Source organism: Chiloscyllium plagiosum, unplaced genomic scaffold (assembly GCF_037043375.1).
Source record: "Chiloscyllium plagiosum isolate Xiang-an unplaced genomic scaffold, Cpla_swu_hap1 HiC_scaffold_36, whole genome shotgun sequence".
NCBI lineage: Eukaryota > Metazoa > Chordata > Chondrichthyes > Orectolobiformes > Hemiscylliidae > Chiloscyllium > Chiloscyllium plagiosum.
The window spans coordinates 8,206,097-8,230,963 of NW_028270174.1; the positions used below are offsets into that span (position 1 = coordinate 8,206,097).

The following is a 24,867-nucleotide window of genomic DNA, read 5'->3' on the forward strand; positions in this document are numbered from 1 at the left end:
TCCTCTCTGGTGGACACTATCTCTAAAATGCTCTGCAGCAACTCCATCAGCAGCACCTCTCAAACTTTCAAACCATCAAGGAGGCCAAGGGAATTAGACATTTGTGAACATCACTACCTGCAAAAGGTCCTATCATGTGTTATTTTTATTTATTCATTCCCCCGGATTCATTCCTTGAGTATTTATTGACTGTCCCTAATTGCCCTCGGGAAGATGAAGGCAAACTGCATTCTTGAACCACTACAGTCCTTTGGAGGGTTGCAGTAGTATTGAACACAATGAGAGGGTTCTTCAGCCATGTTAAAAGACCCAGCGAAGAGGCAGGCAGAGTGCTGATGGTCTAGAGTCACAGGTAGGCCAGATTGGGAAAGGATGGCAGATTTCTTTCCTCAAAACAACACTAGTGAACACAATGATTTTTTTTAATGAAAACTGGTTGTTTTTCAGTCACCGTTACAGAATTAGTGCATTTTATTTCCAAAATTGCAGATTTATATAATTCACTGAATTTAAAACGCATGTATCCAGGTCATTTGCCTAGTCATGTCGGGGGCTAATCCAGTAACATAGCTACTGCACTTCCAACTTGGATCCATATTGGCCATCCCTTCATTGGCACTGGCTCAAAGTACTGGAATTCCCACTGTACCAGCACTACGAGGGGTCCCACACTGCCTGCAGCAGTTTACCATGACTGTCTCCAAGGCAACTAGTGGAGGACAACAAATGCTAACTTTGACAGCGCTGTCTATATCCGTAATGAATAAATTTACATTTATTTTGGAAAGAGCTCTGCTCTGAGCCTCCACCAACAGGGTCGAAATTGAAACCGTCTGTCAGGAAAATCACAACAGCAAAGCTAAATCCAACTAATCTATTCAACAGACTGATACTATTCCAATAAACTGTGTCAGTCAACTGGCCTGCTTCAGTCAGCCTCCAGAATAACTGTACAGATGAGAGCTGAAACTGATCTTTGTGTTTGCATCGGCAGAGTGAGCCGTTCACTTTGGCTATAATGCATTTTCAAGAAATGATCTTTTATCATTTTGCTATTGCATGGCCTTGACTCTCTCATCGACAAGGAAACAAGACAAGGTGGAGTCTGAGCACCAGAGGAGATCTGACTCTGGCCAAGCAGATGCCCCTCAGAAGGGGTTGGATTAGTCTGGACACGAGAGAGAGAGAGAGAGAGAGACAGAGAGAGAGACAGAGAGAGAGACAGAGAGAGAGACAGAGAGAGAGACAGAGAGAGAGACAGAGAGAGAGACAGAGAGAGAGACAGAGAGAGAGACAGAGAGAGAGACAGAGAGAGAGACAGAGAGAGAGACAGAGAGAGAGAGACAGAGAGAGAGAGACAGAGAGAGAGAGACAGAGAGAGAGAGACAGAGACGCAATCTGATAGAAGTTTATAAAATAATGAGAGGTATAGATACAATTGATGGCAGGTGCCTTTTCCCTGGGTTGGGGGATTTCAAGAGTAGGGGGCATATTTTTAAGGAGAAAGTGAGGACTGCAGATCAGAGCTGAAAATGTGTTGCTGGAAAAGCGCAGCAGGTCAGGCAGCATCCAAGGAGCAGGGGAATCGCGTTTCTGGCATGAGCCCTTCTTCAGTTTCCTGAAGAAGGGCTCATGCCCGAAACGTCGATTCTGTTGCTCCTCGGATGCTGCCTGACCTGCTGCGCTTTTCCAGCAACACATTTTCAGGCATATTTTTAAGGTGAGAGGAGAGAAATTTTAAAAAGACATGAGGGGCAAAATGTTTACAGAGAGGGTGGTTTGCTTTTGGAATGAACTTCCTGAGGAAGTGGTGAATGTGGGTACAAGTACAACATTTAAAAGACATTTAGATAAGTTCATGAATAAGAAATGGTTACAGGGATATGGGCCAGGAGCAGGCAAGTGGGACTACTTCAGTTTGGGATTATGGACTGGTTGGGCTCAAGGGTCTGTTTCCATGCTGTACAACTCTTTGACTCTATGAGAGCACGAGAGAGAGGGTGTGTGTGTGCGCGTGAGAGAGAGAGAGAGAGAGAGAGAGAGAGCGCACATGAGAATAAGAGAGAGAGCATGAGAGAGAAAGAGAGAGCATGAGAGTGAGAGAGCATGAGAGTGAGAGAGAGAGAGAGCATGAGAGTGAGAGAGAGAGAGAGCATGAGAGTGAGAGAGAGAGAGAGAGCATGAGAGTGAGAGAGAGAGAGAGAGCATGAGAGTGAGAGAGAGAGAGAGAGAGAGAGCATGAGAGTGAGAGAGAGAGAGAGCATGAGAGTGAGAGAGAGAGAGAGCATGAGAGTGAGAGAGAGAGAGAGCATGAGAGAGAGAGAGCATGAGAGAGAGAGAGCATGAGAGAGAGAGAGCATGAGAGAGAGAGAGCATGAGAGAGAGAGAGAGCATGAGAGAGAGAGAGCATGAGAGAGAGAGAGCATGAGAGAGAGAGAGCATGAGAGAGCGCGAGCATGAGAGTGAGAGAGAGAGCATGAGAGTGAGAGAGAGAGCATGAGAGGGAGAGAGACAGCGTGAGAGGGAGAGAGACAGCGTGAGAGGGAGAGAGACAGCGTGAGAGGGAGAGAGACAGCGTGAGAGGGAGAGAGACAGCGTGAGAGGGAGAGAGACAGCGTGAGAGGGAGAGAGACAGCGTGAGAGGGAGAGAGACAGCGTGAGAGGGAGAGAGACAGCGTGAGAGGGAGAGAGACAGCGTGAGAGGGAGAGAGACAGCGTGAGAGGGAGAGAGACAGCGTGAGAGGGAGAGAGACAGCGTGAGAGGGAGAGAGACAGCGTGAGAGGGAGAGAGACAGCGTGAGAGGGAGAGAGACAGCGTGAGAGGGAGAGAGACAGCGTGAGAGGGAGAGAGACAGCGTGAGAGGGAGAGAGACAGCGTGAGAGGGAGAGAGACAGCGTGAGAGGGAGAGAGACAGCGTGAGAGGGAGAGAGACAGCGTGAGAGGGAGAGAGACAGCGTGAGAGGGAGAGAGACAGCGTGAGAGGGAGAGAGACAGCGTGAGAGGGAGAGAGACAGCGTGAGAGGGAGAGAGACAGCGTGAGAGGGAGAGAGACAGCGTGAGAGGGAGAGAGACAGCGTGAGAGGGAGAGAGACAGCGTGAGAGGGAGAGAGACAGCGTGAGAGGGAGAGAGACAGCGTGAGAGGGAGAGAGACAGCGTGAGAGGGAGAGAGACAGCGTGAGAGGGAGAGAGACAGCGTGAGAGGGAGAGAGACAGCGTGAGAGGGAGAGAGACAGCGTGAGAGGGAGAGAGACAGCGTGAGAGGGAGAGAGACAGCGTGAGAGGGAGAGAGACAGCGTGAGAGGGAGAGAGACAGCGTGAGAGGGAGAGAGACAGCGTGAGAGGGAGAGAGACAGCGTGAGAGGGAGAGAGACAGCGTGAGAGGGAGAGAGACAGCGTGAGAGGGAGAGAGACAGCGTGAGAGGGAGAGAGACAGCGTGAGAGGGAGAGAGACAGCGTGAGAGGGAGAGAGACAGCGTGAGAGGGAGAGAGACAGCGTGAGAGGGAGAGAGACAGCGTGAGAGGGAGAGAGACAGCGTGAGAGGGAGAGAGACAGCGTGAGAGGGAGAGAGACAGCGTGAGAGGGAGAGAGACAGCGTGAGAGGGAGAGAGACAGCGTGAGAGGGAGAGAGACAGCGTGAGAGGGAGAGAGACAGCGTGAGAGGGAGAGAGACAGCGTGAGAGGGAGAGAGACAGCGTGAGAGGGAGAGAGACAGCGTGAGAGGGAGAGAGACAGCGTGAGAGGGAGAGAGACAGCGTGAGAGGGAGAGAGACAGCGTGAGAGGGAGAGAGACAGCGTGAGAGGGAGAGAGACAGCGTGAGAGGGAGAGAGACAGCGTGAGAGGGAGAGAGACAGCGTGAGAGGGAGAGAGACAGCGTGAGAGGGAGAGAGACAGCGTGAGAGGGAGAGAGACAGCGTGAGAGGGAGAGAGACAGCGTGAGAGGGAGAGAGACAGCGTGAGAGGGAGAGAGACAGCGTGAGAGGGAGAGAGACAGCGTGAGAGAGAGAGACAGCGTGAGAGGGAGAGAGACAGCGTGAGAGGGAGAGAGACAGCGTGAGAGGGAGAGAGACAGCGTGAGAGGGAGAGAGACAGCGTGAGAGGGAGAGAGACAGCGTGAGAGGGAGAGAGACAGCGTGAGAGGGAGAGAGAGACAGCGTGAGAGGGAGAGAGAGACAGCGTGAGAGAGACAGCGTGAGAGAGACAGCGTGAGAGAGAGAGACAGCGTGAGAGAGAGAGAGCGCAAGAGAGAGAGGAAAAGTGAGTATGTGAGCCAGTGACAGCAAGAGAATGGAAAGAGAGTGGGAGAGAGAGTGCGAACGAGCATTGTAGGAAGGGCTTTGCCAAACTTAGAGCCCATGAAGGGATGGCCATTGTGTGGGGTAATCAGACATGTGGTGAGAATTGGAGGATTACAGAAGTCTTCGAATGCTGTGAGGCCCAAGGAGGCTAGAGAGATGTAGTTAAGACTTCAACATGTACGATAGAGACATTAATTTCACTTGACATAGGACACAGAAAATAAAGCACAGACTAATGTGTTTTCACTGTAGGTGTGGTGCTCAATGATCGACCTGAACTGATGACTGGTCTGAAAGGTGGGAGGTCTGTTGGTACAACTTCACAGTATAATTCAGCAGCGAATCAGAAGCAAGGAAACCTCACCTCATGCAATGTGGGCCAACCCTTGAAGTATTCCCGTGTCTGGATCACCAGGCAGCTGTGAGGCAAAATAAATTACATCAACAGCCCTCTGCTCCCTGACAGCTGAAGAACACGTTTGGTTTGAATCTCTCTCAAGGATTTGTGTTGCTTTTTCTGGATGGTGTAGAAACACCAGATCATTTTCACCAGCTGCTTTTACTCAAAAAAGTTAGAGATTTTGAAATTTGCAGAGCTCCCAAACAGCAGCCAATGAAGACCTTTTGATGCATTGTTGCAATGTAGGGGAGCGGCAACCTGTAGACAGCAAGGAGGTAAAACCGGATGTTTTTAAACATTGCTTGAGGAACGGAAAAGAAAATGAATCATCTTAAGGAGACGTGTTATGACACCGCTCCAGGGGTGGTTAGGACTTGAAGCTGAACCTCCTGACCCAGAGGTAGGGACAATAGCACTACACCTGCAAAGGTTTGCCAGTGCATTTGGATGATCCACCACCACATAGTTGTTAAACGAAATTTAGAACAAGTACACACACACTTGGTATCCACACAGCCTTGTAGTGTCAGAAAGGACCCCTGGTATTCAGGTACGTTTTCAGCATCGGATTTACTCCAGTTTAGGATACGAAAGTAAAATGTGACTGGGGAAAGGAACGGCTCTTGTTCATTCAACAATATATGTAGCTTTTCAATTAGAGTCATAGTCATAGAGATGTACAGCACGGAAACAGACCCTTCGGTCCAACCCGTCCATGCCAACCAGATATCCCAACCCAATCTAGTCTCACCTGCCAGCATCCGGCCCATATCCCTCCAAACCCTTCCTATTCATATACCCATCCAAATGCCTGTTAAATGTTGCAATTGTACCAGCCTCCATCACATCCTCTGACAGCTCATTCCATACACGTATCACCCTTTGCCTGAAAAAGTTGCCCCTTAGGTCTCTTTTATATCTTTCCCCTCTGACCCTAAACCTATGCCATCTAGTTCTGGACTCCCCGACCCCAAGGAAAAGACTTTGCCTATTTACCCTATCCATGCCCCTCATAATTTTGTAAACCTCTATAAGGTCACCCCTCAACCTCCGACGCTCCAGGGAAAACAGCCCCAGCCTGTTCAGCCTCTCCCTATAGCTCAAATCCTCCAACCCTGGCAACATCCTTGTAAATCTTTAAACAGAATGCTTGGAAAGCATAAACAGGAGTTAGACAAAGTCAGAAGCAAAAGCAGGCACTGCTGGAGAAACTCAGTAGGTCTGACAGCATCTGTGGAGAGAGAAACAGAGTTAAAGTTTTGATTCCAGTGATGCTTCTTCACCAGATCCGAAAAGTTAACTCCGCGTTCTCTCCACATATGCTGCCAGATCTGCCGAGCTTCTCCAGAAGTGTCTGTTTTGGTTTTCAGAAATTCAACATCCATAAGTCTTTAGTTTTATTTTAGACAAAGTCAGACTGAGTTTGTGAAAGGGAAATTAGGTTAAACTAATCTACTTGAGGTCTATGAGGATTTAACCAGCAGAGTTGATAAGAGATAACCAATGAATGTGGTATATTTGAATTTCAAGATGACTTTGAAAACAACTTTAGAGGCTGGGGGTGGGGGTCAGTTAGCTCAATTAGCTGGACAGCTGGTTTGTTACACATTAATGCCAACAGCACAGGCTCAATTCCCAGACCAGCTGAGATCATGGTGAAGGTCCTATCTTCTCAATCTCACCCCTCACCTGACCTGTGGTGACCCTTTAGTTAAACTCACCACCAGTTGACTTAGGACCTTTTTTCATTTATATAAACAATTTGAAAGTGAATACAAAAGCTATAATTAGTAAGATGACACCAAAATTGGAGTTGGAGTGGACAGTGAAGAAGGTTACCTCAGAGTACAACAGGACCTTGATCAGCCGGGTCAATGGGCCAAGAAACGGCAGATGGAGTTTAATGTAGATAATGGCACTGCATTTTGGAAAAGCAAACCAGGAAAGGATTTATACAGTTAATGATAGGTTTATGGGGACTGTTGCTGAACAAAAAGACCAAAGGGGTATAAGTACATAGTTTCTTGAAAGTGGAGTTAAGAGTTAGACAAGGTGGTGAAAAAAACATTTGGCATGCTTGCCTTCATTGGTCAGTACATAGGAGTTCGGGGTGTTATGTTGCAGCTGTATACAACTTTGGTGAGGCCACTTTTAAAATATAGCATTTGATTCTGGTCGTCCTGCATTAGGGAAGATGTTGTTAATCTTGAAAGAATGGACTCCATGAATTCTATGAAATATCGTAACTTTGCCATTTACATTAGAGGTTAGTAGGCAAAATTAAACTATACAGGATTGGAACCAATAAACTGTCTTAGATTGAGAATTGGTTGTCAGACCAGAAGCAAAGAATGGGAATAAATGTGTCTTTACTGGTTGGCAGGCAGTGACTAGTAGTGGAGAAAGTGAAGACTCCAGATGCTGGAGATCAGAGTCGAAAGGTGTGGAAAAGCACAGCAGGTTAGGCAGCATCAGAGGAGCAGGAGAGTTGACGTTTTGAGCATAAGCTCTTCATCAGGAACGAGTGACTAGTGGTGCACCAAAAGGATCAGTGCTTGGGTCCCAGCTATTCATGATCTGCGTAAATGAATGGATGATGTAACCAAATGTGTATTTCCAGGTTTGCTGAAAACACAAACGAGGCAAAATGGAGTTGTGAGGAGAGTGCAAGAAAACTTCAAGGTTATCTGGACATGTTCAGTGAGTGGATATGTAAAGGGCAGATGCGGTATAACATGAAGTTATACACTTCAGTGTGAAAACAGAAAAGCAGAGCATCATTTAAATGGGGTTATATTGAAAATGTCAATGTACAAGGGGATCTGGGTATCCTTGTACAGTCAGTGAAAGTAGACAGGCAGGTGCAGCAGACAGTTAGGAGGTAAATGGTATATTGGTCCTCATTGCAAGAAGGTTGGAGTTCAGAAAGAGATGTCTTACTGCAGTGATACAGAGCCTTGGTGAGACCACACCTTGTGCAGTTTTGGACCCTCTACCTAAGAAAGGATTTGGGACGGCACAGTTGCTCAGTGGTTAGCACTGCTGCCTCACAGCACCCGGGACCTGGGTTCGATGCCAGCCATGGGCGACTGTCTGTGTGGAGTTTGCACATTCTCCACGTGTCTTTGTGGATTTCCTCTGGATACTCCGGTTTCCTCCCACTGTCCAAAGATATGCAGGTTAGGGTGGATTGGCTATCCTAAATTGCCCATATGTTAGGTCCATTAGTCAGAGGGGAATGGGTCTGGGTGGCTTACTCTTCAAAGGGTTGATGTAGACTTGTTGGCTGAAGGGTCTGTTTCCACACTGTAGGGAATCTAATCTAATCTAATAGCTGCCATAGAGGGATTTCAGTGAGGATTCCCTAGGCTAATACTGGGGATGGTAAGACTGTCCTTTGAAGAGACATTGTTTTGTCTTGGTCTACATTCATTAAAGTTCAGAAGAATGGGAGGTTTCTGACTGAAATGTATAAACTCTGAACAGGGATGGAGAGACTAGATGCAGGAAGGATGTTTCCCAATTGTAGAGTCACATGCACAGGATACGGGGAAGACCATTTAGAACTGAGATGATGAAACGTTTCTTCACCCAGAGGGTGGCCAATCTGTGAATGTTGCTTCCACAGAAGGCTGTGGAGACTAGATTCAAGGAAGAGATGGATACATTTTCAGATATTAAAAGGCATCAAGTAGTTTGTGGAGTAAGCGGGACAATGGCATTGAGACAGAGGATCAATCATAATCATTGTTGAACAGTGAAGCAAATAAGGGAAAACCAGCCTACACTTGCTCCTAGTTTTTACATAAAGTCAATCTTAAACTCATCTTTCCAGAGTGACTCTGAGCAATGCTCACTCAGTGACATAAACAGGAAGCCTGAATGCATTGACGCAATGTGCTACCTAATGGAAGTTCTGTTACGAGTCATTGACTCGATCGTTTTGAGCTGGAGATACAATGTCTTTCTGTTCTGCCTCTCTCTCATTTACGATGAGCACACACTACATTCCCCAGCTAAGTATATGCCAACGTGACAACAGAGAAAAACACTGCAATGCAAAATATCCAACTCCAGGTGCAAACTGACCTCTCGGCGTTATTGCTTTGGAAAGTAAAGAAACCTTTGTGCTTTTCATACTGTTTCCCAGTTGCCTCTTTTGAATAACAACTCCATAAGTTATTTCTCTACATACATGACACTGTCTAGGTGCACACAGGTCCCACATTGTTTCACTGATTGACATAACACAGAACAAAGCCATTCGGCCCATTCTGACAGCACTGGCTCTTCAAAAGAATCCAATTGGTCCTACTCTCCCTGACTCATCTCCCCAATGGCCCTGCAATGATTCCCCCTTCCAAACATCTATCTGATTCTTTTGCAGCACCATTCAGAAAATGTATTCCTGATAATAACCTCTTGCTGAATTAAAGAAAAAGTTCATCTCATCTCACCCTAAATCTCATCTCACAATTCTCCCGCCGCCTTCGCCTCCGCGTCTACTTCTTTAACCAAGACTCTCGCCCACGCTCTGACGACCCCTTCTCCCGCCTCCAACACACCCCATCCACCTGGACACCCCGTGTTGGCCTCCTACCTGCCCTCGACCTCTTCATAGCCAACTGCCGCCGCGATATTAACCGCCACCTGAACTCCCCCACCCCTCTCACCCACTCCAACCTCTCACCCTCGGAACGCGCAGCCCTCCACTCCCTCCGTTGCAACCCCAACCTCACTATCAAACCAGCTGACAAGGGAGGCGCAGTAGTAGTTTGGCGCACCGACCTCTACATCGCTGAGGCCAAACGCCAGCTCGCAGATACATCCTCCTACTGCCCCCTTGACCATGACCCCACCCCCCACCACCAAACCATCATCTCCCAGACCATCCATAACCTCATCACCTCGGGGGACCTCCCATCCACCGCCTCCAACCTCATAGTCCCACAACCCCGCACCGCCCGCTTCTACCTCCTGCCCAAAATCCACAAACCTGACTGCCCCGGCCGACCAATTGTCTCCACCTGCTCCTGCCCCACCGAACTCATCTCCGCATACCTTGACACCGTCCTGTCCCCCTTAGTCCAAGAACGCCCCACCTACGTTCGGGACACCACCCATGCCCTCCACCTGCTCCATGATTTTCGCTTCCCCGGTCCCCAACGCCTTATTTTCACCATGGACATCCAGTCCCTGTACACCTCCATCCCCCATCACGAAGGACTCAAAGCCCTCCGCTTCTTCCTTTCCCGCCGTACCGACCAGTACCCTTCCACTGACACCCTCCTTCGACTGACTGAACTGGTCCTCACCCTTAACAACTTCTCTTTCCAATCCTCCCACTTCCTCCAAACGAAAGGAGTAGCCATGGGCACCCGCATGGGCCCCAGCTATGCCTGCCTCTTCGTAGGATATGTGGAACAGTCCATCTTCCGCAACTACACTGGCCCCACCCCCCACCTTTTCCTCCGCTACATCGATGACTGTATCGGCGCCGCCTCGTGCTCCCACGAGGAGGTTGAACAGTTCATCCACTTCACCAACACCTTCCACCCCGACCTCAAATTCACCTGGACAGTCTCAGATTACTCCCTCCCCTTCCTCGACCTTTCTATTTCTATCTCAGACGACCGAATCAACACGGACATCTACTACAAACCGACCGACTCCCACAGCTACCTGGACTACACCTCCTCCCATCCTGCCCCCTGTAAAAACGCCATCCCATTCTCCCAATTTCTTCGACTCCGCCGCATCTGCTCCCAGGAGGACCAGTTCCAAAATCGTACAACCCAGATGGCCTCCTTCTTCAAGGACCGCAATTTCCCCCCCCCGACGTGGTCGACGATGCCCTCCACCGCATCTCCTCCACTTCCCGCTCCTCCGCCCTTGAGCCCCGCCCCTCCAACCGCCACCAGGACAGAACCCCACTGGTCCTCACCTACCATCCCACCAATCTCCATGTACAGCGCATCATCCGCCGTCATTTTCTCCACCTCCAAACGGACCCCACCACCAAGGATATATTTCCCTCCCCTCCCCTATCAGCATTCCGTAAAGACCACTCCCTCCGTGACTCCCTCGTCAGATCCACACCCCCCACCAACCCAACCTCCACTCCCGGCACCTTCCCCTGCAACCGCAGGAGGTGCAAGACTTGCGCCCACACCTCCCCCTCACCTCCCTCCAAGGCCCCAAAGGAAACTTCCATATCCGCCACAGATTCACCTGCACCTCCACACACATCATCTATTGCATCCTCTGCACCCGATGTGGCCTCCTCTATATTGGGGAGACAGGCCGCCTACCTGCGGAACGTTTCAGAGAACACCTCTGGGACACCCGGACCAACCAACCCAATCACCCTGTGGCTCAACACTTTACCTCCTCCTCCCACTCCACCAAGGATATGCAGGTCTTTGGACTCCTCCATCGCCAGACCACAACAAAACGATGGCTGGAGGAAGAACGCCTCATCTTCCGCCTAGGAACCGTCCAACCACAAGGGATGAACTCGGATTTCACCAGTTTCCTCATTCCCCCTCCCCCCACCTTGTCTCAGTCAAATCCATCGAATTCAGCACCGCCTTCCTAACCTGCAATCTTCTTCCTGACTTCTCCGCCCCCACCCCAGTCTGACCTATCACCCTCACCTTGACCTCTTTCCACCTATCACATTTCCGACGCCCCTCCCCCAAGTCCCTCCTCCCTACCTTTTATCTTAGCCTGCTGGACAAACTTTCCTCATTCCTGAAGAAGGGCTTATGCCCGAAACGTCGATTCTCCTGTTCCCTGGATGCTGCCTGACCTGCTGCGCTTTTCCAGCAACACATTTTCAGCACCACCATAAATGTTGCCAGCCTATATTTTAGATCAAGTAGAGAGGTCTGGGACTAATGGGGTAGATTAGGATATAGATAAGAGGTTACAATTAAATCACACATAGTCTGACTGAATGAAGGAGGAGATTCAAGGGGCTGAATGGCCTAATCCCTGCTCCTAATTTCTATGTGCATATGAGATTGGAACCACCTGAATAGTTTTATCATTGAGCCACTACAGAATGGTCTCCTTCTGACCTGTAAGACTCTGGTTTGGTGTGACTTCAGAATCTTTCTGAATCTACGATGACCAGAGCTTATGGTGTTACAACACCAATCTTAACTCTACTTTTGAAATCAGATTCTATTTTAATGGGGTGGCACGGTGGTTCAGTGCTGCTGCCTCACAGCGCCAGGGACCCAGGTTCGATTTCAGCCTCGGGCGACTGACTGTGTCTCCCCCATGTCAGCGTGGCTTTCCTCTGGGTGCTGTGGTTTCACCCACAATCCAAAGATGTGCAGGTTGGGTGGATTGGACATGGGAAATTTGTCCATGGATGTGGAGGCTAAGTGAGTTATCCATGGGAAATGCAGGGTTACAGGGATAGGGTAGGGGTGTGTCTGGGTGGATCGCTCTCTGGAGGGTTTGTGTGGACTTGATGGGCTGAATGGCCTGCTTCCATACTGTAGGGATTCCACGAGTCTAATTGCTGATTTCTATTTTAATCCACAGATACTGACTGACTGGTGGTGTGTTTTCCAGCACTTTCTGTCTTCATTTTCGATTTCCAGCATCTGTAGTAATGTTTTTTTTAAATTCCTTCATGGGACATGGGCGTTGCTGGCTAGACCAAGATTTACTGTTCACCCTCAACTGCCCCAGGGCAGGGTTGTTGTAAAACACCTCTGTCTGATATAGAATCCCTGTGGTGACTTACCATTTCATGGTATGACATGGTTAAACAGTTTTCACTTGCAGGTAAACACAAGCAGGCAGCTTGAAAGGGAAAGAGCCATGTTTGAGTAGACAGTCCATTAGTGCTGAACGCCCTCTACTGGAAAAATGCCTGAGCTCAAGAGGAACAATCAAATCCGAGTTAAGCACTATCAAAAAGACGTGCTAAAAATGGATTAGGAAACAAGATATATTGTAGCAGTTAACTCACCTCCTGCTCCCCAAAACCCATCCACCATCTACTAGGCACAAGTCAGGAATATTACCCATTACCTGGATGTGTGTAGCTCCATCAACATCTCTGAAGTTCGACACCATCCAGGACAAAACAATATTGGCACCACATCAACAAACATTTACTCTCTCCACCACTGATGCTCAGTTGCAGTCGTGTGTATTATGTGCCTCAGCTCACTGAAGCTCCTTAGACAGTACCTTCCAAACCTGCCAATTCTTCGCAAAGACGGTTGAGACACGCAGATAGATGGTAACCAATGCTTAAAACACAAGAAAGTGAATTCCACCCCCCCCACGAACCCTGAAATCACCCAGAGGTAAGCTCAAACATGGTCTGACCAATCAGGGAACAGTCTCTCCTGTCCCTGGAGGAGTCAAAATCTGAAAGGGTGGTATCATCCAATCAGAGGCTGGCTCCTTTTTATCTATAACAATGATTTGGATGAGAATGATCAAGGCTTGGTTAGCAAGCTTGCAGATGACACTAAAATAGGTAGTATCATGGACAGTGAGGAAGGTTATCAGAAATTGCAGCAGGATCTTGATCAGCTGGGGAAGTGGGCTGAGAAATGGCAAATGGAGTTTAATACCGATAAGTGTGAGGTCTTGCATTTGGAAAGTCAAATCAAGGCAAGAGTTTCATGGTGAATGGTGGGGCCTTAAGGAGCATAGTGGATCAGAGGGACCTTGGAGTTCAGGTACACGGTTCTCTGAAAGTGCAGTCACAGGTAGACAGGGCAGTAAAGGTGGCTTTCAGCACACTGGCCTTCATTAGTCAGGGCATTGAGTATCGAAGTTATGTTGCAGTTGTACAGAACATTGGCGAGGCCGCTCTTGGAATATTGTGTTCAGCGTTGGTCACTTTGTTATAGGAAGCACGTTATTAAATTGGAAAGAGTGCAGAAGAAATTTACAAGGATGTTGCCAGGACTCAACGGTCTGAATTATAGGGAGTGGTTGGACAAGCTAGAAATTTTTTTCTTTAGGAGGAGGAGGAGGAAGAGACCGGGGTACGTGGGGTGGGGGAGACCTGATAGAGGTGTATAAGATCAAGGGAGGCATGGATAGGGTGAATGCACTCAGTGTTTTTCCCAGGGTTGAGGAATGAGCTGCTAGAGGAAGTGGTTGAGACGGGTACATTAACAACATTTAAAAGGCATTTGGACAAATACATGGATAGGAAAGGGTTAGAAGGATATGGGCCAAGTGCAGGGAAATGGGATTAATATAGACTGGTTGACATGGACCAGTTTGGGCCAAAGGGCCTGTCTCTAGCTGTCAGACTCAATGACTTGCTTTGAATGGGTTCATGGTTAGCAGTAAATGGGCAGAGAGGGGCAGCCTGTGCTTGAAAGTGCGAGGTGGTGAGAAGCTGGTGGGAGTGGGCATCAGGGAAAACAGATGAGCAAAGCAGGATATCTGAGGCAGTGGGGCTAGGGACATTGAGGCAATGAAGTGGGAGGGCAGGGACATTGCAGGAAGTGGAAAAACTAAAGGATGGGGAGGACAACAAAGGTGGGGGGTGGGGAGAGTTAGAAAGATGCAGTCTTTTAAACTTTTGTTAACGTATTATATACAAATATCTGTATCGTCATGAATACTGTCAACTGGATGATTGAATGCGGAATAGTTTTAATTCATGAATATTTAAATTTATGTGTTATCACATTTCAAAGCACCTCACATTCTGCGAATTACTCGAAGTTCTGCAACTTCTTTGATTTGTGAGTATCACTGTCTAGGCCAATATTTATTACCCAGCAGGTAAGAGGCAACACTATTTCTGTGGATCTGGAGTCACATGTAGGCCAGACCAGGTAAGACCAACAAATTTACCTCCCTAAAGGGCATTAGTGAAACTGGTGGGTTTTTACAATGATTGTCAATGGTTTCATGCTCATCCTCAGACTCTTAATTCCAGAATATTTTTTAAACTTAATTCAGATTTTACCATCTGCCATGAAGGATTCAAACCCATAACCCTTTAACCTGGAGTTCTGGATTGCTAGTCCAGTTACCGCTACATCACTTTCTGCCTGTATTAGAGACAGACAGGCCATTGTTTTGCTATGACTTCCCCAGTCTGCGGAATAGTCATGGTTTTTATGTCTTAATGTGCATGTCAATTCTATTTCTTAAGAAAAGTAACTTGTTACAAATTTATGCCTGTTATCGTGTGCCAATTTAAATATGGAGGAGTCTGGAGTGTTGTGGCTTCAACTGTCACAGAGCAATGTTGTTAACTGAGGATACTGTTGAATTCTTCTGATTCTGCTTGTATGAAAAAGTTTAAATACCCCAGACATCAACACAACTAAAGTAATTATTATGTAATTACATTACCTAACAATGAAGTTAGTGAGGATGAAAAAGGAACCTGTTAAAGCCAAAATGTAGCTTCTGAAAATTTAAAACTAGCCCTTGAGAAATTGTCAACAGTAGTCTTTGAAGAAAAGAATTATTTTGACCTGTGATGGAGCTACTATCAACGTACCTTCACCCTAGCCACTCACCAGCCTGACTTCGAGTGATATCATTGTTCCTTCAATATGGCAGGGTCAAATTCTTGCCTAACATCATGGTGGGTCTATCTACAGCATATGGACTGTAGAGGTTCAAGAAGGCAAAAGTGAGGACTGCAGATGCTGGAAACCAGAGTTTAAATTAGAGTGGTGCTGGTAAAGCACAGCAGGTCAGGCAGCATCCGAGGAGCAGGAAAATCGACTTTTCGGGCAAAAGCCCTTCATCAGGTTCAAGAAGACAGCTCACCACCACCTTCTCAAGGGCAACTAGGGACGGGCAATAAATGCGGCCCAGCCAGTGATGCCCATTTCACATGAGAGAGCAAACAAATGTTAAAGTCAGGGAAAGAAAAATGTCATGATTACCTAGTCCAATTTAAATTTGTATTAATTTTTGGAATGCAAAATGTGATTGGCAAGACCTGCATTTATTATCCCAGTGTAACCTCATTGCGAGCATGGGTGATGAGTTATCTTCTTCACAGCTGGTCAGCTAGCTTAGCCATTTCAGAGAGCAGTAAAGAGTTACCCACATTGCTGGGTCTGGAGTCACGTACAGGCCAGACCAGATAAGGACAGCAGATTTCCTTCATGAGCACTGGCGAACAATCGAGTTGCTTCAATCATCAGCTTTACTGATGCTAACTTTTATTTCCAGACTTATTTAGCTGTTTAAACTTTACGTAATTTCCTCAGTTGCTGTGTTGAAATTTTAATTAAGGTCAGTGGACTATATGTCTAGCCCTTTAGATTTGTATTCTAGCAACCTACCCACCAAGCTACTGGCTATTAATTAACACATTGAATAAACAGAGCAGGAGTAAATAATCTTTTGAACTAAGTGCTAATCCACAAGATGCACAGCAACAGAGAACAGGATTTCTTTAAGTGAGGGGTTGGGTTCCAGAAGCGATGGTCATGATGGAGCTCCAACCAAGTTAGTGCAGTTGTACAGTTGTACAAGCACTGAGGATGTCACCTAGACAGGGGACGAAACGTTTGCAACAAAAATTTCCAGCTCGGCGAACAGAACCACAGCAACGAGCATCCGAGCTACAAGTCTTCTCCCAAACTTTGAGTTGTACACCCACTCTAACAAGTCCCCACTCTCTCATTCCCCACCCATCCCCACTATACCCCTTCAGTTCTCACTAAGGGGTCACCACAATTTTCAAGCCGGGATCAGAGTGGGAAGCACTGACTTAAACTGGGTCTACACAAGAGAAAAAACTTTAAACTTTGAGGAACTGAGTATTTGCAGAAAACCAGGGTGAATGATTTTTTTTAAAAAAAAAGAGTATGCTGAAATGAATCCTGTTACTTCCAACGATTAGGTAATTGGTTCAGCAGCCAAGTGTTTGTCGAGAAACCTTAAAATCAAATACAGACAGGTGGCACAAAGTTTTAAGAATACACTCAACACTTTCATTTCATGCATTGATAGCTAACAGAAAGTTTAAGTGAAGTTACTTTGCTTATTTTAATCTTCTTCCAATCCAGAAATAATAATCCTCCCCACTACCTAAGTCGGACAAATCTAAACTGAGGTTGCACAAAGTTTCTGTGGAATGGAATGCAAGTCATCCAACATCCACGCTAAAAGGTGATCCAGCATCTGCCAATATACCTCATCCCACACAGCATAAATGTTGCTTTACATTGAACAGCTACATTATATACAATCCTCGGCCCCATCCCTCAATTTCAAACACCCATTGAAAGGTCCAGTGTTCCAGAGGCTACACTCTGCAAGTCCACTGTCACAGGCTGAATGTTCAGTTAGTGAGGAACTGCTGGAAAGGTGAAAAATTTTGGCAATTAAATCCCTGCGTTACCAGATGGTAAATAAACGCACGTGGAAAGACCTGGGACGCCAAAAGGACCAGACGCCACATTATGAACAGGACACCCGAAGTAACCCAAACTCTCCAAAAGAGAAGGTGGCAGAGGGTGTGACTTGACAAAGGGTTTTGGAATCATGAAATGGTCAGATTGCCATGGAGGTCGAAATGATGTTACACTTCAAAGGAGAGATCAGGAAGGGAAGATATGACTAATAACCCCAATAAGTGAATTCAGACCAAGTGACTTCATCTACAGAGTGGTGACAATGGAGAACTCGCCACCATTTGCATTTTTTCGTAACCGAATCCCTACAGTGTGGAAACAGGCCCCTTGGCCCAACAAACCCACATCGACCCTCCGAACAGAAACCCACCCAGACCCATTCCCCTCCTCTGTATTTACCCCTGACTAATCCACCTAACCTGCACATCTCTGGACTGTGGGAGAAAACCAGAGCACCCGGAGGAAACCCACGCAGACACGGGGAGAATGTGCAAACTCCACACAGAAGTAACCCGAATTGAACTAGGACCCTGGTGTTGTGAGACAGCAGAGCTAATCACTGAGCTATCGTGCTGCCCCCATATGAAGCACAGATGCTTTTCAGAGGAGGCTGGTTAAAGACAGGAAGGAGAAAGTATTAGAAGGATATGTTGACAAAATTGGATGAGTTATGGTGAGTGAAGATGTGTAAGAGACATGAGCACCTGCATGACCGGAGTTACTATTATTTACTGCCTTGCAGTAAACTCACTTTAATGCCTTGTAAGATCAGAAATGTTGTGAGCACTCAGAAGACCAGGCAGCATCTGGTGACAGAGAAACAATATTGTGCACGATTTGTTTGCTAGAAAGTAACCAGAAAAAGTCAAGAAACTGTCTGCTGTTGAATCATAGAATCTCTACAGTGTGGAAGCAGGCCAATTGGCCTATCGAGTCCACACTGACCCTCTGAAAAGCATCCCACCTACACCCAACCCCCTACCCTTAGATGTACTTTGGCCAAAGTATCTTTGTTAAATGACAAAGGCAGGGTTCTTGAGTTAAAAGGTTCATTTACTGGTTTTCTCCAGAATGTCTTGTTTGCTCATAAACTAAAAGTTGATGATCAGTTTGTTACATCCATGGTTTTTAATGTAGGATTCCTCATGATCTACTTCCTGGAGGCGGCACCAAATATGATACCGAATCACTATGTTTCCCTTGCAGTGTCCCTAAAATAAGCCATCCCGGCTACCACTGAATTCCCCAAGCCTGTTCAAAATCATCCCCTGATTTAGGGCAGCACAATGGCTCAGAGGTTAGCATTGCTGCCTCACAGCACCAGGGACATGGGTTCGATTCCACACTTAGGCAACTGTCTATGTGAAGTTTGCACATTGTCTGTGTGGGTTTCCTTCCCACAGTCCAAAGATGTGCAGGTTAGGTAGACTGGCCATGTTTAATTGCACAATGTGTAGGCTAGGTTGGTTTGCCAAGGGAAATGCAGGGCTAAGGGTAGGGGGTTGGGTGTGGGTGGGATGCTCTTCAGAGGGTCAGTGTGGACTCGATAGGCCAATTGGCCTGCTTCCACACTGTAGAGATTCTATGATTCAACAGCAGACAATTTCTTGACTTTTTCTGGTTACTTTCTGGCAAACAAATCGTGCACAATATTGTAGATGTTTTATTTGACACATGATCTCTGGATGAATTCTGATGATGCTTTATATTCAATTATACTTGGAGGACTCAAGCTGTGCAGGTTAGTTCAAATGTTAAGGAAATATCTGGAGTGTTTTCGTCAAAAAAAGGTCACTGGTAGTCCACTGTGGACATTGGGGATCTTTTGCAACAAGCCTTCCTGTAAATTGTAACACTGGTGTTAACAGCTTACTTTGATCTGGGGTTGGTTTAGAACAATGACTACCTTGGAGAAGGTTCTCATTTTTATTTCTGGTTCAGTTAGAGGGAAGCCTGTTAAAAGAAGAGCTGAATTGGAGGAAAGCTTCTTGAGAACAAACTAACCAGCTGATCCCTTTCATTTCTCAAAACAAAGACCTCTTGCTGAGTACAGGATAAAAAACTATTGGTTCATTTGTAAGAGTAAATAAATAAAAATGTAAAGATTGCATTTCCTGAGTAAGCTGTGCCTCCCAGACTTCAGAGACAGCCAATCACATATGTTGGAACATCAGAGCAACAGACTCCGGAACATCTCAAACTTCGACAATTTGATTTCAAGAATAACCAATTCACCAAAGTTGTTGTTTGTTCAGAAACCCAATCTGTGCAGTTATATTAGATTTATTTCTCTGCCGTCTGTGTGTGTGCGCGTGTTGAGGGGAGGGGGGGGGGTGCTGTAGGTGTAATTTGGGGATATTTAAAGGGATAAGCATTTATACTTCTTAATACTGATTGTGGACGTTATCTAATTATTACGTCTTTATTACAAATTTTTTGTTGTTTATAAACCCATAACTGTGCTCATTAAGACTAATCAATGAAGTTTCTTATTGTTTAAAAACTGACATTTATAAAGTATTGAGTTGGCCTCTTTGGCAACATGAAAAATTAGTTTTATTTTATGTTATGACGAGTGGAGTTGTGGGACTAGGACAGTAGTGCACTCCTCCAGTCTTGATCATAGCAATGACAACTGCATGATTGTCATTGCTGAATATTTTTATCTGAAGGGCTATGTAAAAAATTGATCTAATCATTGACCAATTGGCTGGCTGCAAATCACTAAAAAAAAACCCTTATCTTTGGTACAAACTGTTCTTGTGAATTAGCAACATCTTCCTAAAATGTTGCTGCTCAACATACATCATGTTTGCTGGATTTTAAAGCCAAAATATATTTTCAGTTGTTAAATTATGCTAAATCCTTAGTTGCTACGCAGCAATGTGTCCTAGCAGTGAAGAATATTTGATGTATGTGTACGACATTCTGGTAAATACATAGATAGCCCAGTCGCACTTCAAGAGATATTAAATATTTGGGCTCCAGTCAAATTTTCCAACAAAAAAATAATTGCACCCAGGCTGTCCTATACAACAAATTGTTAATGCTGGTCATCTTGTCTTTTACAACAACACACTGAAGGTGGGAGGATGATGGTACAGTGGGAATTTCACTGGACGAGTCATCCAGAGGTCCAGGCTAATGTTCTGAGGACATGGTTCAAATCCCACCACATCAGGGGTTTAATTTCAGTTAACAAACTTGGAATTAAAATTTGGTTTCAGTAATGGTGACCATGAGACTGTAGGATTGTTGTAAAATAAGTTGATTTTCTGATGTTCTTTAAGGATGGAAATGTGGTGCTCATCTCTGGTCTTGTGACACCATGTAGTTGACTCTTAACTACCCTCTAAAATGGCCTTCAGCAAGCCAGTTAGCCCACCACCACCATCTCGAGGGCAATTAGGGATGAGCAATAAATGCCAGCAACTGTGGCACCCCATAAATGAATTTTAAGAAACAAATGGGAAATTGACTCACATTATTCTAATGCCTGATCTATGATGTAGATTAAAACAAGAGCAATTTATTAATGCAAGTTCTTTGACAAGAAATTTTAATTATGTTTCTTTATCCACAACTGTTGTCTGAACTGCTGAACCTTTCAAGCATTTCCTGGCTCTTGTTCACTTTAAATGTTGTCTATTTCCCTTCTCCTTTTTGATCAGGTGACTAACTGAATTCACTTTCCCAAGCTACACTCTTTTCCGAACAACCGTCTCAAAATCTGCTGAGGTTTAGATGATAGGTCATCGACTGGAGAAATTTAATCAGCTGCATTTCTCATGCTTTGCACTTTTGTCAATTAAACAAAAGCATAAGGGACAACTGCTCTTTAGTGCAATCTCCATGGCAATGCCTGGACCAAAATCCACCTGTAGCTCATGCTGTATAAATTGCTGTTCCCTTTGAAATTGGCATTCTTACAGTTCTGTCCTGATTAGTGCAAGATAAAAAAAAACTAAAACACAACACGTTTTGTTTTCTCAATGAGGCAATTATATTACATCTAGCCATTCACAAGCCGTTGGGTGGGAGGGTAGATTAAAACAGAATAAACCATTGTTAACAAAATTGTACTTATTCTAACTTTTGTTTAAATAACTAGTTCCCTGCTGCTTCTCCGATAGGAACCCACTGACTTGAGATTCTATTTCCTTCTTCTATCAGATAGCTATCAATTCCTTTCTTCATGAGTTCTCTTCCCCTTCACAGATGCTGGAGGTTTACAGCAATTTGTGTTTCTAATCAGATTTACGTTACTTGCTTAATGCTAAATATCTCACCCACGTGAAATTGTTACCATTGTGAAAATGTTTGAATAAACTTTTCGTCAACAATAACTTATTTTTATGTTGTATCTTTAATGTAATTAATCATCCCACAGCAAGTATTATGAAACTACGCCTTTTGTGGCCGGGATATTGGGTTATTTAGTCAGATATCCAAAAGTTTGGTCACACACCTCGGTTTTAAGGAGTGTTCTAAATGTGGAAACTGAGATGGAGGAATTGAGAGGTCTAGGGAGAATATTCCTGAGAATAAGGATCTGGTTATTGGTGCCAAAGTAGATTAGATTAGATTACTTACAGTGTGGAAACAGGCCATTCGGCCCAACAAGTCCACACTGCCCCGCCGAAGCGCAACCCACCCATACCCCTACATTTACCCCTTACCTAACACTACGGGCAATTTAGCATGGCCAATTCACCTGACCTGCACATCTTTGGACTGTGGGAGGAAACCGGAGCACCCGGAGGAAACCCACGCAGACACGGGGAGAATGTGCAAACTCCACACAGTCAGTCGCCTGGGGCGGGAATTGAACCCGGGTCTCTGGCGCTGTGAGGCAGCAGTGCTAACCACTGTGCCACCGCCCAGAAGTAGCAGTGATTAAAATTGGGAATGACGAAGAGGTTGGAATTAGGAGGAGTGTTAAAAGAATTGTTGCTTTAAGGAAGATATTTGAATTGGAAGGAAATAGTCAACATCCACAACCTTTGCAAAAGATAATGTGGAGCTGTAACAATATTAAAAAACTGACCCTGAAGATGGCCCTCAGGTTGACATCATATAAATGTATATTTTTAAGACTAAATTTTGAATCAAATAAAGTAAGGGCTCCACTTTGACGCGCAAGCAAGAATTTGATGAAGTTGAATGCCTTGCTTTTGTTTAAGTTGCCAGAGATGACCTACTATTGGGTATAGAGCACAAGAGCAAGGTTGCTATAATAAACCTGTATAAACCCCAGCTCAATCTCAGCTGAAGTATCACATTCAATTCTGGGTGTCACACTTCAGGAGGGATGTGAAAACATTAAATAGGAGGGTTTACAAGAATGGTACCCAGGGATGAGAAACCTCAGTTACAAAGAAACATCGGAGACATTGAGACTGCTTTCCTTGTAAAGGAGGAGGCTAAGAGCAGATTTGACAGAAGTTTTCAATACCACAGGGGGAAATTGTTTGCACTTGTAAAGTGTTCGAGAACCAGTGAGTTAGAGATTTAAAGTAATTTATAAAATGAAGCAAATGTGATGCGAGAATATATTTATTTACAAATATCTGGAATGTACTTGTTGGACGTATCATTGGTGACAGGTTAGGCAGAGTTAGAAATCCCACAACACTAGGTTACAGTCCTGTTTATTTGGAAGCACTAGCTTTTGGAGAACCACCTGATGAAGGAGCGTCGCTCTGAAAGCTAGTGCTTCCAAATAAGCCTGTTGGACTATAATCTGGTGTGTGATTTTTTAACTTTGTACACCCCAGTCCAAAACCGGTGTCCCCAATCAGATTCAGCAGAGTCATTCAAGAGGGCATTAGATGATTTTTTGAATAGGATCAATGTGCCTGCTTCCAGGTGGAGAGTGGCACTAAGTTGCAAAGTTCATTCAGAGAGCCTGTTCAGACATGATGGGCTGAATGGCCTACTTCCACACTCTATGACGTTGTAATTCAATGCGTGCTGTTCTATTTTATCAAGTAGGTTTGCTTACAAGCACATTTGACTTCAGTGGTGAGCAGATTTAAGTTCAGCGAGTTGGGAATTTTTGACTAAATGTTTGGAGTCAGCCTTAAGGAGGTATATGAGATACGAGTGCGTTTTTAGCAAATCTTGGAGGTGGTTCGACTTTTATAAGAGATGATCATTTCACAAGCCAATGAGAGTCTTTACCCATAAAAGTTATCCGCAATTTTAAAATATTAAAACAAAATGAATTGCATTTTACCTGCTGAGTTGGCAGCTTGCCAACCTGCTGGTCTGGTAGATCCAGCGACTCCACTAGGTTTGAAGGTTGGGCTGGACACAGCAGCAATGGGGGAGGTGTGACAGACCCCACTGGGCATCTTCGACATGGGCTTGACAGAAGCCGTGGCTGGGCCAATGGGCTGAGGAACATCCACAGCATCCCCACTGTGAAAAGAGCAACAGAAATTGGTTATAAAGAATCAAAAAGGACTGCAGATGCTGGAAATCAGAAACAAAAACAGAAATTGGCTGGAAAATCAACAACTCTCTGCTTTCTCTCCACGGATGCTGCCAGACTTGTCGACCCTTTTCAGCAGTCTTTGTTTGTGAACATAAGTTGGTTTGTAGGTCCTGGTGGAATGGATTCCATAATACTTACAAGTCAAAGAACACAGTCACTTTATATCTGATCTGAAAAGCAAATATTAGTGTTCAAGGTGGAAACGTAAATTGCAATAAAGCTGCAAAGCTTTTGTAGTTGGATAATGTCAAGAAAGGCTAGCGCAATCATTATTAAGGTGCAGCCTCAGCTTTGAACTAGAAGCAAGTGTTTTGCATAAACTGAGTCATGTCGGGAAGATGGAGAAGGATGTAGATCATGTTCTCCACTCAAGAAACACACAATAAGGGACAGGGGAAAAAAAAAACACTTTTACGTTATTCATTCTCTCGTCAGAATGGATCCATTTCCAGCCTACATTACCAGAACCAGATGCACAATCCATAACTCCAGGCTATAACATGCTGGTAAAAATCCAGGATGCCATGGCGACTCAAACTCTCCAAGTGAATTGTAATACATCACCTTGACAGAGGAAAATTTCTGTCAGCTTGCTCTTTCAAAACCTTTTAGAATTCTGAACAGCTCCATTGGGTCTCTATTAACCTCTGACGCTACGCAGTCTGCCCTTACATCAGCCTGGTAAAGCTTCACTGTACCTTCCTAAGGCATGTTCTTTTTAAAATGTGTTCATGAGACGTGGGCATTGCTGGCATTTATTGCTCGTCCCTAACTATCCTTGGGAAGGTGCTGCTTTCTTGAACTGCTGCAGTCCATCAGGTGTGAGTACACCCACAGTGCTTTGATGCTCAGAGTTAAATACAATATTACAGCCACCATATTTCATCTTGAAGCCCGACCACAGATCTAGAAAGATCACACATTACTTGATTGTTTTTCAATATTAGGAGTCTTATTTATAAAGCTAATAGTCCCCTGTACTCCCTTAGCCTCTTGCATATTACTTACAATACACACTAAAACAGGCCATTCATTCAGTGTTCATGCAAACAGGAATCCTCCTTCTATCTCACTTCATCCACCAAGTCAACGTATCCTATTTTGTCATCCCACCCTGTACTTATCTAGCTTCCCCTTAAACATATCTATGTCATTCACCTCAATGGCTCCATGCGATTGCAAGTTCCATTTTCACCACTCGCTGGCCAAACAGAACTCATGAGTTTACTGCATTTATCCATGAATATCTTGTCCTAGAACCACAGTCAAATATGTACCCTTTA

At 45.4% G+C, this 24,867-nt stretch overlaps 1 protein-coding gene across 20 annotated transcripts in view; it reads right to left on the minus strand.

Annotated features, from left to right (window-relative positions):
- Positions 1–24,867, minus strand: part of pdlim5a (PDZ and LIM domain 5a) — a 278,081-nt gene that overhangs the window by 38,109 nt on the left and 215,105 nt on the right. For all 20 annotated transcript variants that reach the window (XM_087979923.1, XM_087979925.1, XM_087979924.1 and 17 more), the window contains one exon: positions 23,324–23,508. In XM_087979923.1, the coding sequence (XP_087836049.1) occupies positions 23,324–23,508 (185 nt within the window). The remainder of the gene's footprint in view (positions 1–23,323; positions 23,509–24,867) is intronic.